General features: G+C 40.1%; 1 protein-coding gene across 1 annotated transcript in view; it reads right to left on the bottom strand.

Annotated features, from left to right (window-relative positions):
• LOC5567111 (cytosolic purine 5'-nucleotidase) overlaps positions 1–13,746 on the bottom strand; it is a 200,609-nt gene that overhangs the window by 163,920 nt on the left and 22,943 nt on the right. Inside the window, exon 2 of the mRNA XM_021839127.1 lies at positions 11,997–12,330. Within this exon, the coding sequence (XP_021694819.1) occupies positions 11,997–12,112 (116 nt within the window). The 5' untranslated portion in view covers positions 12,113–12,330. The remainder of the gene's footprint in view (positions 1–11,996; positions 12,331–13,746) is intronic.

Raw genomic sequence — 13,746 nt, 5'->3', positions numbered from 1 at the left:
ATAGTCTTTATATTCAAGTGATTCATGTTGATTTACTCCATACCCTAGTGATTAATGTCTGATCATCTTTATATTCATGTGTTGCAGGTTGGATTCACTTCACAATCAAGTAATTCAGGTTTGATTTTCTCCATATTACATAAATCACTCCATGTGACTCATGACTGATTCACTTCATATCCAAGTGATTCACGTCTAATTCACTATATTTTCAAGTGCTTCAGGATTGATTCACCTTATTTTCAATTGACTTCAAGTGGTTCATGTCTGTTTCACCTAATTTTCAAGTGTTTCAAGCTTGATTCACATTATGTTCAAGTGATTCATACCTGATTTACGGTGTCCGGCCATTTGGCCGAACGCCGTTTGGCCGAATGCCGTTTGGCCGAACGCCATTTGGCCGAATCACGAACAAAATATATCAAATTACTACAACACTTATGTGTAAGATTCTTAGGTGTTGCTCAATAATTGATAAGCTAATTAATTGACTTTAATGATGTGACGGGATGTCATGCTTGTCACTATATAAGTGCTCCAAGAGAATGATAAAATTGACCCGTTAATTTAGGACTAAGTTGTGAACTCCACTCATTGCATCAAGTTTCATTTTGGGCTATTAACGGTATGATAGGGTTCCAGTTTTATAATGATTTCATTAGAAGTTTTTCCTTCTTTTAAGCATAGGCTATTCTTTTGAGTTATACTGGTTTCGTTACTGTTGACAATAATTCAGTTTAAATGTTAATTGGGAACTTTACCTTCTATAAATCCTTTTCCTTCTTTTGATCATAGGCTGTTCTTTCTGTTTCACCCCAAATTTCAAAATTGCAACGTGTGAACTGAGCTCTGCACCATTACTTGCATATAGCAGTAAACCGATTGACTCGGTGAACAATTACGTGGAAAAAGCTCACAGCTTCTCCTTTGTGAAAAGAAGATGCCAAAATTTGAGGTTACTTTAATTATGAAATAATTTACTTAATACGATTCGAGGGATCGAAGCAATCCAGTCCTGCAGTAGGACTAATAATTTGTGAACCGTATTAGTAGCTGTCAAAAAAAGACTACACACAAAAGGCAAAAGCTTCTGCTGGCATCTATTACCGCTAGCAGAGAAGTGAATATTTGTTTACATTAAAGATGTTCTTCTTTCAGCACTGACTGTTTGCTGAACTAACATCAAAGAATCAACTAAGTTTATATCAATGATGATTAACCTTCTTTAAAAATAAGCTGAATAAGTTCTTTGAAATTCAGCTTTGAAACTCACTACAATAATATGATAACTGTAATTCACTATTATTTCCTGTTTCAGCCAAACGGCATTCGACCAAATGACCCTTTCGGCCAAATGGCGTTCGGCCAAACGGCATTCGGCCAAATGGCATTCGGCCAAATGACCCGGAACCCTGATTCACTTCATATTAAAATGATTTAGGATTGATTCACTTCATATTTCAGTGATTCATGTCGGATTACAGGCCTGAATTACTTCATATTCACCTGTATCAAGTATGAAATACTTGATATTCAAATAATTCAGATCTGATTCACGTAAAAATTTTCATGTGATTCAGAAGTAGATGAAAAACCGAATTTAGTACTATACCATTCAATTCCACTAGAGTTTGTATCCTTTGAAAGATTCGCGTATTTCGACCTGTAAGGCCGGCTTTAGTGTCGTGTACAAGACTCGACATGTACTAAATTTGGTTTTTTATCGCTTTAATTAATTTATGTTTTAGTCTCTTCATTTTTTTTTTCAAAAACTCTTCATAATCGAGACTGATTTGCTATATTCAAATGTTTTAGGTCTGTCATACTTCATATTTTAGTGATTCAGGACTGATTCACTTTATAGTCAAGTGATTTATGTTAGATTTTCTCCACATCCAAGCGATTCGTGTCGGATTCATTGCGTATTCAAGTGATTCAGGTCTGATTCATTTCGAGTTTATGTTATTATTGTTTGTTTAACTGTATTTTCCAGTGATTCATGACTTCCAAACAGTTTAGGACTAATTCACATCATTTTCTAATGATTCAGGCCTGGTTAACTTTATGTTCAGACTGATTCACTTTATTTTCAAGAGATCCTGGATTGGTCTACTTAATTTTTAACAAACTATGTCAAATTCACCGCATATTAAAGAGATTCAGAGGTTCAATAGTTTCAGGACTGATTCACTTCACATTCCAGTGATTGATTCAGTCCTGATTCACTTCATTTCCCATCGATTCGGGTTTAAAGAATTAAATATTTAAGACTCCAATTTTCTATCTTATCTGGATCAGATGATATAATTCACTTGAAATCCTAAATTTTATTTGCTTACTAGTGGCACCAACCGGATTGTTTTAATTAAAAGATCTGCTTTCCGGATGTTCATGACACTCTGAACAACTTTCCCGACGACTCTATCTGTTGTGGATCACATAAGAGAACTAGTTGAGCAAGCTCAACTTTACATGCTCACTAGCACCACCTATCGGTAAAATTTCGAACCAAACTGTTCGCTCTTCGGATCTCCTTGCCTAACTTTGCAGAAGACTCAATCTTTCTATCTCATGTAGATCACAAGATAGAACATGCTTACAATGGAATCTATGACAAAAGGTCGAAAGGACAGAAGGCCGAAAGACAAAAGGTCGAAAGAACAAAAGGTCGAAGAACAAAAATGAAGGGACAAAAGGTCGAAAATATATTCTCAAAGAAGGAAACATTTCCCACCAAGCAAATAATTTTCGATCTTTTGTCCTTTCGACGTTTTGTCTTTCGACCTTTTGTCCATAAACCCTTACAATGCTCAGTTTTATATGCTCACTAATGCCACCTAGCAGTAAAATTGCGAACCAAACTTTTTGCCTTCCAGATGTCCTAGGTCCGCTGAACAACTTTGCTGAAGGTCGGTTCTTCGCATATCATAAGGATCTCGAGATAAAGCTATATAAATATACCTATTTTGAATTGATGCTAAACTTTTTGACGGGTTATTCATTTTTCAACTGGGTGGTTCAATGACGGGTAGTGTATATCTTTTTTCCTCTTTCGAGTCCCCTTTCGTGCTTTTTATGAGTATTTCAGTCTCATTTGAGTCTTTTGAACACTCTTGCTTTGGATCTTGGTGTTCTCTCTCGATTCTTCTGAGTATATTATTCTCTGAGTTTTTTCAACTTTTTCATTTTCTATTCGTCATTTTTGAGTTTTTTTTAACTGTATCGATCCTGATTTATTTTAAGACTTGTTTGGCTGAGTCTTTTGATTTCATTAAATTTTTCGAACTCAATTTGACTCCCTCTTAAATGGTTTGTTCATTTTCGAGTCTTTAAAGCTCTTTGGAGTGTTTTGATCATATTTGTGTCTTTAAGACTCATTCTGTTGCGGCGATTTCGTCTATTGAGGCACCCCCGAGCTCACGGCGAGCGCAGATTACCCGGGATCTCCAGAGGCTGGATGACGAAAGATGTTTAAGAGAGAAGCTGGAAGAAGAGCGGTTGCGGAACGAAAAGTTGCTGAGAAGGCGATAAACGAGAAGCTGGAGCGGGAGAACGAGTATTTGGCTCGGAAGCATGAGCTACTGTGCCAGCAGAATGAAGATGTGGTGAGTGTGAAGAGTGGACGAAGCAGTCGGAACCATGGAAGCAGCCGAAAAAAGGTTGAAGAGTGGTTCAATAAGCAGCAGATATTCTCCGGTGGCGACCCCAGTCTAGTGGCCAGTCGGATCGTCAACACCCGTGGAAGTCCGTGCATTCTCCGTCAGTGGTCACCAGCGAGCCCTAGCAGGAATGACGGAATCAGTCCCTCGCACTATCGACAGCATTTCTATCGGGGACAGTCCGGAGATTCAGGACAATTTCGCGAACCATCCTTTCGGCCAACAACAACGCGATTGTACTCGGGAATCCTCGACCATATGCAGTGTGGCAGCGCCAAGTATTCGATATGCGACGTCTGCATTTCCGTGACCAGCGGCGTCTTGAAGAGCTGGAAGAGGCCCCACGTCAACAGCAGCGTGAACAGAATTTGATCCGACTACTCAGAAACTAACCAGCGAGGTCTAGCCATGAGTACAAATCCACCAACGGCACCGGTAAGTAGTTCCCAAACTGAGCCAAATAAATTTACCCAAAATTTTCGATATAATGACCGAAACATCTTGTCCAAATGTCGCTAGTCAGGATAGGAGAGTAGGAACACCACATACAAATTTTGTACCTCCTTGAGAGCCTTGGAGTTGCCGTAGCTCCTAAGTTGGAGGGAAGAGAGGACCAACGGGCACGTAGAATCCCCGAAAAGACTACGGTGTGAACGGCGAGTGGAAAGTACGAGAACGGACTCCTTTGGAGAGAAGATTCCATGGAGTTTCCGAACAGTCGTCCCATGGCAGAGCGTCGATTTAGATGCCTCGAAAAGCGTTTGGAAAAGGAAGCGTTCGGAAACGAGTAACCGACTACGCATTGAATGGCTACGTCCACGTAGTGAAAAAGGATGAAACGGCTGAATTTGATCAGCAGCCTGCGCGACTGCAAGTCGCCTTCAGATTTCGAGAACGCGAAGTGGCGTTTTTCGGCGACATTCAGGAAATGTTCCTGCAAGAGGGTATCCGGAAGGAGAATCGAAGTGCGCTTTTGTTCGTCTACCGTAACTCACCGAGTGAACCTTTAGTGACCATGGTATCCGACGTTGCAATCTTCGGAGCAACGGGTTCTCCTGCACAGTCATAGTATGTGGAAAACCTCAATGCAACGGAGTATGAACGAGAATACCCAAAGGCAGCAGCGGCCATCAAGAAGAAGCATTATGTCGACGACTACCTTGATAGCGTTGACACAGAAGAAGAAGCTGTCGAGTTAGCATTGCAAGTTGCCGAAGTCCACCGGAAAGCAGGTTTCCACATACGCAACTGGGTGTCTAATTGGTCATCGGTTTTGGAAGCCATCGGAGAAGTGAACCCGGCTACTGTGAAAAGTTTAGCGATGAAAAGCCAGAGTGGATTCGAGCGGGTGCTTGGCATATCGTGGCTGCCAGGCGAAGATGCCTACAAAAGGTTCTGGAGAACGAGACCGCACCGACTAAGAGGGCGATGCTGAGTTTCGTGATGAAGATCTACGATCCGCTGGGACTAGACGGCTCGCTTGTAGTTCAAGAGAAGATCCTGTTGTAAGTTGTCTGGAGAGCGAAAGGCGACTGGGACGACAAAATACCCGAAGATCTATTCACACGCTGGAAACTGTGGCTGCAGGGTTTGAAGGAGTTGAACAACGTGCGAATACCACGGAGCTTTTTCCCGCGGTACGATCCTTTCTGCTACGATGACTGGAGCACCACATATTCGTGTTGCTTATTTCCGTGTTCGAGACCGCGGACAGATACGCTGTGCGCTAGTGTCGTCAAAGACAAAGGTAGCTCTACTACAACTAACCTCTGTACCTCAGCTGGAGTTGCAGGCTGCCTTAATCGGTCGGTCACCCGACGTTCGAAGACTCCAAGTGCTTGCAAGTCCTCCTCGAGCATCGTCCACGTTTCATGCCCGTAGAGGACTACCGGCTTTATGAGTGTTTTGTACATGATACATTTGGTGCGGGTGTTAATCTTTTTGGACCGTAGATTCTTGTGGAGGCCATAGTAGGCCCGACTTCCACTGATGATGCGCCTCCTTATTTCACGGCTAACGTCATTGTCAGCCGTCAGCAAGGATCCAAGGTAGACGAACTCATCGACCCAGCCTAGAACGTATCCCCGTCTATCGTAACACTGCTACCAAGGCGAGCCCTGTCGCGCTCAGCCCCACCAGCTAGCATGTACTTTGTCTTGGTAGCATTCACTAGCAGTCCAACTTTGCCTCGCGTTTCAGGCGGGTGTACAGGTCTGCCACCTTTTCAAATGTTCGGCCGACAATGTCCATATCATCCGCGAAGCAAACAAATTGACTGGATCTAGTAAAAATCGTACCTTCCACTCCTCCGCTAGCTGTTCTGTTTCCCAGATTGTGGCTATCAGCCGATGCAGACAAATGGCCAGCCTCTTGGGGCCCATCTTTATGAGTTCAGCTCCGATACCATCCTTATCAGCAGCTTTATTGTTCTTGAGCTGGTGAATGCCATCCTTAACCTTCCTCATAGTGGGGGCCGGTTGGTTTCCATCGGTCGCAACACTGACGAAGGCATTTGTTCCATTGTCCCGTCCTTCATTGCCTGTGCTCTCAGCGCCATCGCGTTCGTCGAAGTGCTGCATCCACCTTTCGATCACCTCACGCTCGTCCGTCAAAATGCTACCATCCTTATCCCTGCACATCTCGGCTCGCGGCACAAAGCCGTTGCAGGATGCGTTGAGCTTGTGATGGAACTTACGTGTTTCTTGAGACCGGCACAGCTGTTCCATCTCCTCGCACTCCGTCTCCTCCAGGCGGCGTTTTTTCCTCCTGAAAGAGGCGGGTCTGCTGTTGCCGTTTCCGTCTATAACGTTCCACGTTCCGCCGGTTCCTTTGCTGCAGCATGATCGCCCGCGCTGCATTCTTCTCCTCCAAAATCTGCTTACATTCCTCGGCGATCCAATCGTTCCGTCGACTCCGTCCCACGTACCCGACATCGTCAGTAATATATTATCGCTGTAGAAACTCCAAAACTGTTTGGAAAATCTAAAAAAACATTCCAAAACTATTTCATAGAATGTGTTCACGTCCCAAAGCTTTCAATGAGTGTGTGTGTGTGTGTGATACAATCCACCTCCCACTGGCCGGCAGTGCTTTTATGGAAGAAAATTGTATGCATGTATTTAATGATACCCTTCGATATCTTTATATCTGCAGACAATTTTAGCCCAGGAGATGAAAGGTGATAGCTCTACTGAAATTCCAACGACCCATTTCAAGAATGGCAGTAAATACACACACATTCTGAGGTCATTTTCATTTACAGTAAGCCCCGCATAAAAACATCCAGATATCAAATGGATATATGCAATGTTTTTACACTTCCCGAATCGAAAATTCTATTTTCGACCCTGGCACGTATTTAGTTTGAATTGGTAATAAGTGAGTAAAGTAAACAATAATAAAGAACGATTTTACCAGGATGTGAAGCAGTTTTTCTCCGTCGCCGCACTGGGGTTTCCGTAAAATACTATACACTTTTTCACTGCACTCTACGCGTAACACGTTCGATCCTGACCGCATCACCCGCCCCCGCAGGAGCAAGCGTCGCAGTCAAAGGATCACACACTACTATCCCAAAGCTTTCAATGAGTATGATTAAATTCATGTTTCGCGATTTTGCATAGCAGTTTTTACGCAATAATTTGAGCTCTACACTGAGCCAAATATACTCACAAATTTCAAAACAAATAATTATGATTTGGAGCCAGAAAGATTATTGTTCGAACTTGTAAGTTTGACTTATGAAGATAATTAAAATAGAGTTTTGTACCTTTTGATTCCACTCTATTTTTTAACTTTTGACAGATACGCGTATTTCGTGCAGCCCTCTTCAGTGTCAGCTACTCGCATTTAGTGAAGAAATTGTCTTATCTCCCTACGTTAAGTACTAACACTAACTAAGAGTCATTAGGCCGAAATACTGTCTAGGCCCAAATGTCGTAATAGCAAAAGGCATGCACAGAATACCGTTAGTACGAATGTTACTTTGCAGAAAAGGCTATAAGCCGACAAAGGACAATAAATTGAAAGTGTTATTTGGTTGAAAGAGAAGAAGTAGTTCGCCAAAAGTTTAGCTTAGCTTAGTCTGACTACACATATCAATGGTTGCTATTCCATGATTGACTGAAGTCAGTGTAGATGCACAAAGCATTAACTAGAAGTTCGGCTGGGATTGACCATAATCTTATTCAGTATACATAATAAAGTGCCTCTTTTTATACAGGGTCAATGAAGGCGCCGGCCACGTCCTTGCAGTTGGATGGGATTGGGGAAAGGAATGTTAGTGTGTAACATTTGCTATTTGAAAACCGTGATTTCCTCTGCATCTCCACAAAGGTTTCTGGGAGGAATGTTTGTTAGCGGGGAGGATCGTTGGGTCATAGGATTCACTTTGAAAATCGATCAGACCGTAATAAACGGTTATTTGTAAGATATAAACATGTTCATATATAATGTATTCAATTGATATGATAAATTTCCATGCAGAAGAAAATAATGTCGACACTTGAAGCGAAAGTTTGTTGAATCAAGTGAACCTTTTGAAAGTCTACACTTATAGTGTCGAACCATTCAAAGTCCTTTCTAAACTACAAAAGTAAAGGTAAAAAATAAAGGAAAGGTGTGTTTTGAAAGAAAAAATAAAATGTAAAACATATATAACTTATAAATAAGAGTTTATGCCGACACTCTCAGTGACGAACCACTCATAGATTATTGAAAAATCGTAATTCCGCCTCACCGTTGAAACGATTAAATGTGCATTCATATATATCTTACAGATTTGAAATAAAAGCATGAAACGACCTCACCAATTGATCCATCATCCTCGACTGAGCAGCCTCAATCCACTTTCAGCTTCTTTTAACGCGTACAGACTAACTGAGAAAGAAATCATTGGATTACATTGGATTACATTGGATACATTCCCAGAGTAATTTTAGAATGAATTCGTGAAAGGGTTTCTGGAGGAATAAGTCAATAAATCTGAAGGAAAGTTCTTTAAAAATAGCTCTGTATTCATTTATGAAGAAGCTCTGTAGTCAATTTATGAATAATTTACTGGAATAATCTCCAATGTTAATCTCTGGAGGAATTTCTGGAGGAGAACTGGAATTTTATGGACGGACTTTCAGATAAATTTCTGAGGAATCTCCGATGATAACTTCTTTAGGAATTTCTAGCGCAATTTCTGCAGAAAATTCAGGATGAATCACTGAAGAAATTTCTGGAGGAATCTGGAATATTTCCTGAAGGAATAATTATAAAATACTCGAGAAAGGGATCCCTGGAATATTTTCTGAAGGAATCCCCTAAAAATTTTCGAGGAGGATTCCTGTAAGAAGAATAATTTTCTGAAGAAATTTCTGAAGAAATCCCTGGAAAATTTACTGAAGGAATCTTTAAAGGATTTTATTTAGGAATTTTTGAAGAAATCACTGACATAAATTTTCCTGGGGAATTCCTGGTAGAATTTGTGGATATATTTCTGGTGTCATATCTGGAAGAAGTTCTAAAGGAATCTCTGATGGTCACTCTTGGTAGCACTTCCCAAGGAATTCCTGGCGTAATTTCTGCAGAAAATTCTGGTGAAGAAATTTCTCGAGAAATCTCTGAAGAAGTACTTGGAGAAATTGTTGACTGAATTTTTCGACGATTTTTTCAAAACAGGAAATCCTTTGGTAAGTTGTTTGTGAGTTCTTTAAAGAATTTGTGGCGAAAGCTCCTATGTTTATTTCTGGTGAATTGTTTTAAGGAAATTTTTTGCAAGATCCCTGAAGAAATTTCTGCTGGAATCTCTAAAGGAATTTCTGGAGGTATCTCAGGAGGAATTTCTTAAAGGTATTCGTATTTCAGGAGGAATCTTTGGGGGATTTTCTGAAATATGCTGGAAGTATTCCTGGTGGAATCCCTTGTGGATTTTCTAAAGAAATATTATACCTCATGTAGTAATCTCTGGTGGGATCCCTGGATGCAGCGCTGAAGGAATTCCTGGAGGATTTTCCCGAAGAATTTATGAGGGAATTTGTTTGGATTTTTTGTAGAAATTTCTGGAGGAGTTTATGATGCAAATATCAGGAGAAAGTTCTGAGAGAATCTCTGGAGGGTTATATTGAGGAATCCCTGGTAAAATTTGGAGAACTCCTGCCGGAAGTCTATGTGGAATTCCTGAAGAAATATTTGTTGTTAACTTCTGGAAGAGGCGCTGAGACAATTTCTGGAAGAATCCGTGTAGGGTTTTGTGGAGTAATCCCTAGTGAAATTATTGGAAGAATTATTAAAGGAATTGCTGAAGGAATCCCAGGATGAGTTTCTGTGTAGCGAATTGTGAAGGATTTCATTTAGGAATTCCTGGATAGATCCCTGAAGGTAATACTGTAGAAATTCGTAGAGGATATTCTGGAGTAATTTCTTTTCACATTCCTAGTAAAATCACAAATTTCAATAATAAATTCCACTGTTGCCTCATTAAAAATTTTAGATCCAAGTGGGGTAAAGAACTACTTGGTTACTTTTTTCGATTCAATATATAGCAACATACTGAAAAAAAAAACAGACTGAAACACTTATTTGGTTGGCAGAGAACAAGCTGTTTCGCCGAAAGCCGATAGATTTCATTTTGGGCCGAATGCCATAAGGACGAATATTGTTTGTACGAAATGGTTGTTACTTACTAAGGTGAGCCTGGAAGTTTCAAGCCATAGTTTTGTTTTGGTCGAAAGTATTCTTAGGCCAAAAAGGTTGTTAGAATAACAAGTTGGATGAGCTATTTTTAAAATAATAGTTTTGTAATAATTGGCATTTTAGTTCATATTTTTTTCATCTCAGAATTTTCTTTCTTTAAAAAATGGCTGTTCTTTTGAGTTTTACAGATTAAGATTGAAATTTGAATCGAGATTTATTTAGGTTGAGCTATCTTTTCAGCCTAACGATTATACCAACCCATTCCAAGTAATACCTATCTTTCCATGTGATGAATGCTTTAGGTTTACCTTTTTCAAAGTGATTTTTTTTCTTTTTGCCATCCCCTTCATTTACGATGGCTAATTCAAAAACTTTTTCCCCAACCTGCAGCAGATTCATTCTCGGAAAATATTGTGACCCACTCGGGTTTGTCGTTGTGCCTATTTAATTGCTAAGCACCGTTCCGGCGATAAACCGAGCACGGAATCCGGCAAAAGTTGCAAATTAATTAGCAAGGGTCCGTACTCAGCACAGCTGTTCATCATTTTCTGCTTTCAGTTTTTGCTTCAAGTGAAAGTTTGTCGTGTTTTTTTGGTGGATCTTCTACTATCGTTCTTAGGTTCCAAGAAACCTGCAAACGTGAAATCGGTTTGACAAAGCTCGACGTGGTTTCCAGGTGAAATATTTCAGGTTGCTCAACTACAACGCAATGAAACAATGATTTTATCATTTTTATTTAAAAACTGATTTTATCATTTTTATTTGTAAAACCAAATTCACGTGTACGGAGATCCAAAGAACTTTAACAGTCAAAAGCTAGTAAATTACCATTCAAGGCCATCTGAGGTTTGTCAAATGGGTTGCCATACAGTATGGGTACCCTCATCCCCAATGCCAAAGCTGGGCTACTTGGATGGATGTCGTTGATGTAATGCAATCAAGATGAAAGAGCTCAACTTTTCCCGAAGGGTCGCTTCTACCTTCCACATTCCACCGCCCATCCGCCTACTACGTGCTGCCAGTTTGGTAGTGGTGGTGTAAGTAACGACTGCGGAGTGTATCCTTCTTATCTTCACTTAGAGCAAACCGGATTATCCACCGATGGATATTTTCCACCACTTTAAAGGGCAAAACGACGAGATGGAGTGCGCTCTTCCCTGTTTGAAAGTTGTGATTTGTAGCGAAACGGAGTTAAAATTAATTACGGTTTGCAATGTTTATTCGCTTGAGGATCTTCCGGGAGGCAAAATTTATGAAAGCCATCATTTTAAAGTTGGAAGTCTTTACAAGTTTTCGTTTAGCGTAGTAAGAACCATGAATTATCGCTTATAACAAGTTGAGAATTGAAAATAGCTGAGCTTAGATTCTTTTTGCGATTCTATTTCGGTTCGACTCCATTTCGATTTCAATTGACTACAGGTGAAACTCTCTCTGAGAAAGGAAGCTACAAGATATTCAGAATTTGTGTAGCGAGATACACCAGTGATGAGGGTGACACCTTTCACCAAAATTTTAAAATGCGTTATGAATACCCAATGTGGTCTGCAACGGAATGATAACATAAACTTCCTATTATTCCCATCCACGTTTCGAATAAAAAAACCCGATGACAAATGCAAACCCTAATCAACCGAAAAAAGGAGCATTGTCACTCACCTGTGCTCAGCCTTACGGTAGTACTTCTTCACGTGCGGATCGACTCCGGGATTCCCCCCCAGGGCCGGGTCCATTCCCAGCGGCGAGGGAAGTTCCATTCCGCCGTCGAAGAACATTCGGTCGAAGATTTCGCCGCCGCAGGTGATTGATGACAGCGACAGGTTCCGACGATTATGGCCACCAAAACGGAAGTACGGAATGGAGACCGGTACGGTTGTTTGGAGAGCGGTCCAGCCCGGTAACGTCGATTCGGCGACAGTTACGGCTGCTGGACGACTGGATGGGCTGTCGAAAAGGGTTCGACCGCTATGGACGGTGATTGATGAAGGGGTGGCTGTAAAGAGGGAGGAAAGCAAATTAGGCGGGGTCGTGATTGGAGGGATGACGATGAATTGATGGGACAACACAGCTAAAAATATGTTGTAAATTTCAGTTTATTTTCATGCACATATTTGGAGCATCAAGATAAACTGAAATGTTAACGCCAAATCGCTTATTTTTCAATCGAATACACTTTAAATTTACAGGATCATGTAACATTGAAGCATCTTTAATAAGAAATTAAACGTGATGCTGTAATAATAAATGAATTTGGTTTACATTTACTATCTTCTTCTGTTTACGCTACATTGAAATTTAAATATTTTTATCTGTGAAAGGTTGGATTTGTAACTGTGAATGGCATTACTGCCGGGTGGTTGCAAATTGATAGCGACAAAGGAAGTTGGTAAGAATGATGAAGTATAAAATGAAAACATTTTATTAATACTTATTTATTTATTTATTGTTATTCAATTTTTTTACAATATCGAACACTTTTGCATCATTATCAGTACAGTTCGAGTATAGTTTTGCTTTAATTTTATTTTCTGACAATGGAATGAAACAGTGAAATTTTTGGGTTCCTTGGATCGTTTTCGCGTTATTATATTGCTCGTTGAGCTCTGATGCCGTTAATTCGTACTCTTCAGTAGTAGTAAAACAAAATGATAATTTTGTTAAATCTTCTTCTTTTCTGCGATTCGCCCAATCAAATAGTTCTTTTGCAGTTTTAATTGGATGCTCACGTTCTTTGGCTAAACTTGCTCTTGTGACCATGCGCTTTATGGTTCCTCCAATAGCATCACAAGGACCTTTGCCATGTGACGTAGCAAAGAAATGCCATTCTGCATCAATTCCGTACTTTGATTTAAATTGACATAGGCTCGAAAAATTCTTACGGTTTTTGTACTGCGATGCTGCTCCATCAGACATGAAATATATCTTTCTGATTTCTTTATCCTTATCAACGCGTAAAAAGTTAATCATTTTGGCAATGAACAAATTTACAGATACTGAGTCGTGTCTTAAATCTTCGGAAATTACAATAAAACTAAAATGTTCATTTTGCGTACTTCCATTGAAATAAATAACGAATGGATGAATTGTAGCTTGTTGTACGTTCCAGTGATGGGACTGCACTTCATCTTGCAATACAAAGCTATAGTTTTCAGAAAAATCACAAATGACTAAAAATTCACCATCTTGTAATGTATTTTTTGCAATTCCGTTGCAAATCAATCAACTTTTCATTGAGAAGTTGATCAACATAACGGCCTACTTTTCCTACTTAAAAAACAATGCTGAAAAGTGCTACTTTTCAGCACTCTTTTCGGTGCTGAAAAGTAGCACTTTTCAGTACTGTTTTGGTAGGCATCAACCGAACAACCCAGTCTCTTCATGCCATTTGTGCTTATTTGCGCGACGTGTG

Source organism: Aedes aegypti, chromosome 1, assembly GCF_002204515.2.
Source record: "Aedes aegypti strain LVP_AGWG chromosome 1, AaegL5.0 Primary Assembly, whole genome shotgun sequence".
In the NCBI taxonomy this organism is placed as follows: Eukaryota; Metazoa; Arthropoda; class Insecta; order Diptera; family Culicidae; genus Aedes; species Aedes aegypti.
Note: the sequence above shows the minus strand (reverse complement) of the source record. Positions and strands in the feature narration are given on the sequence as shown.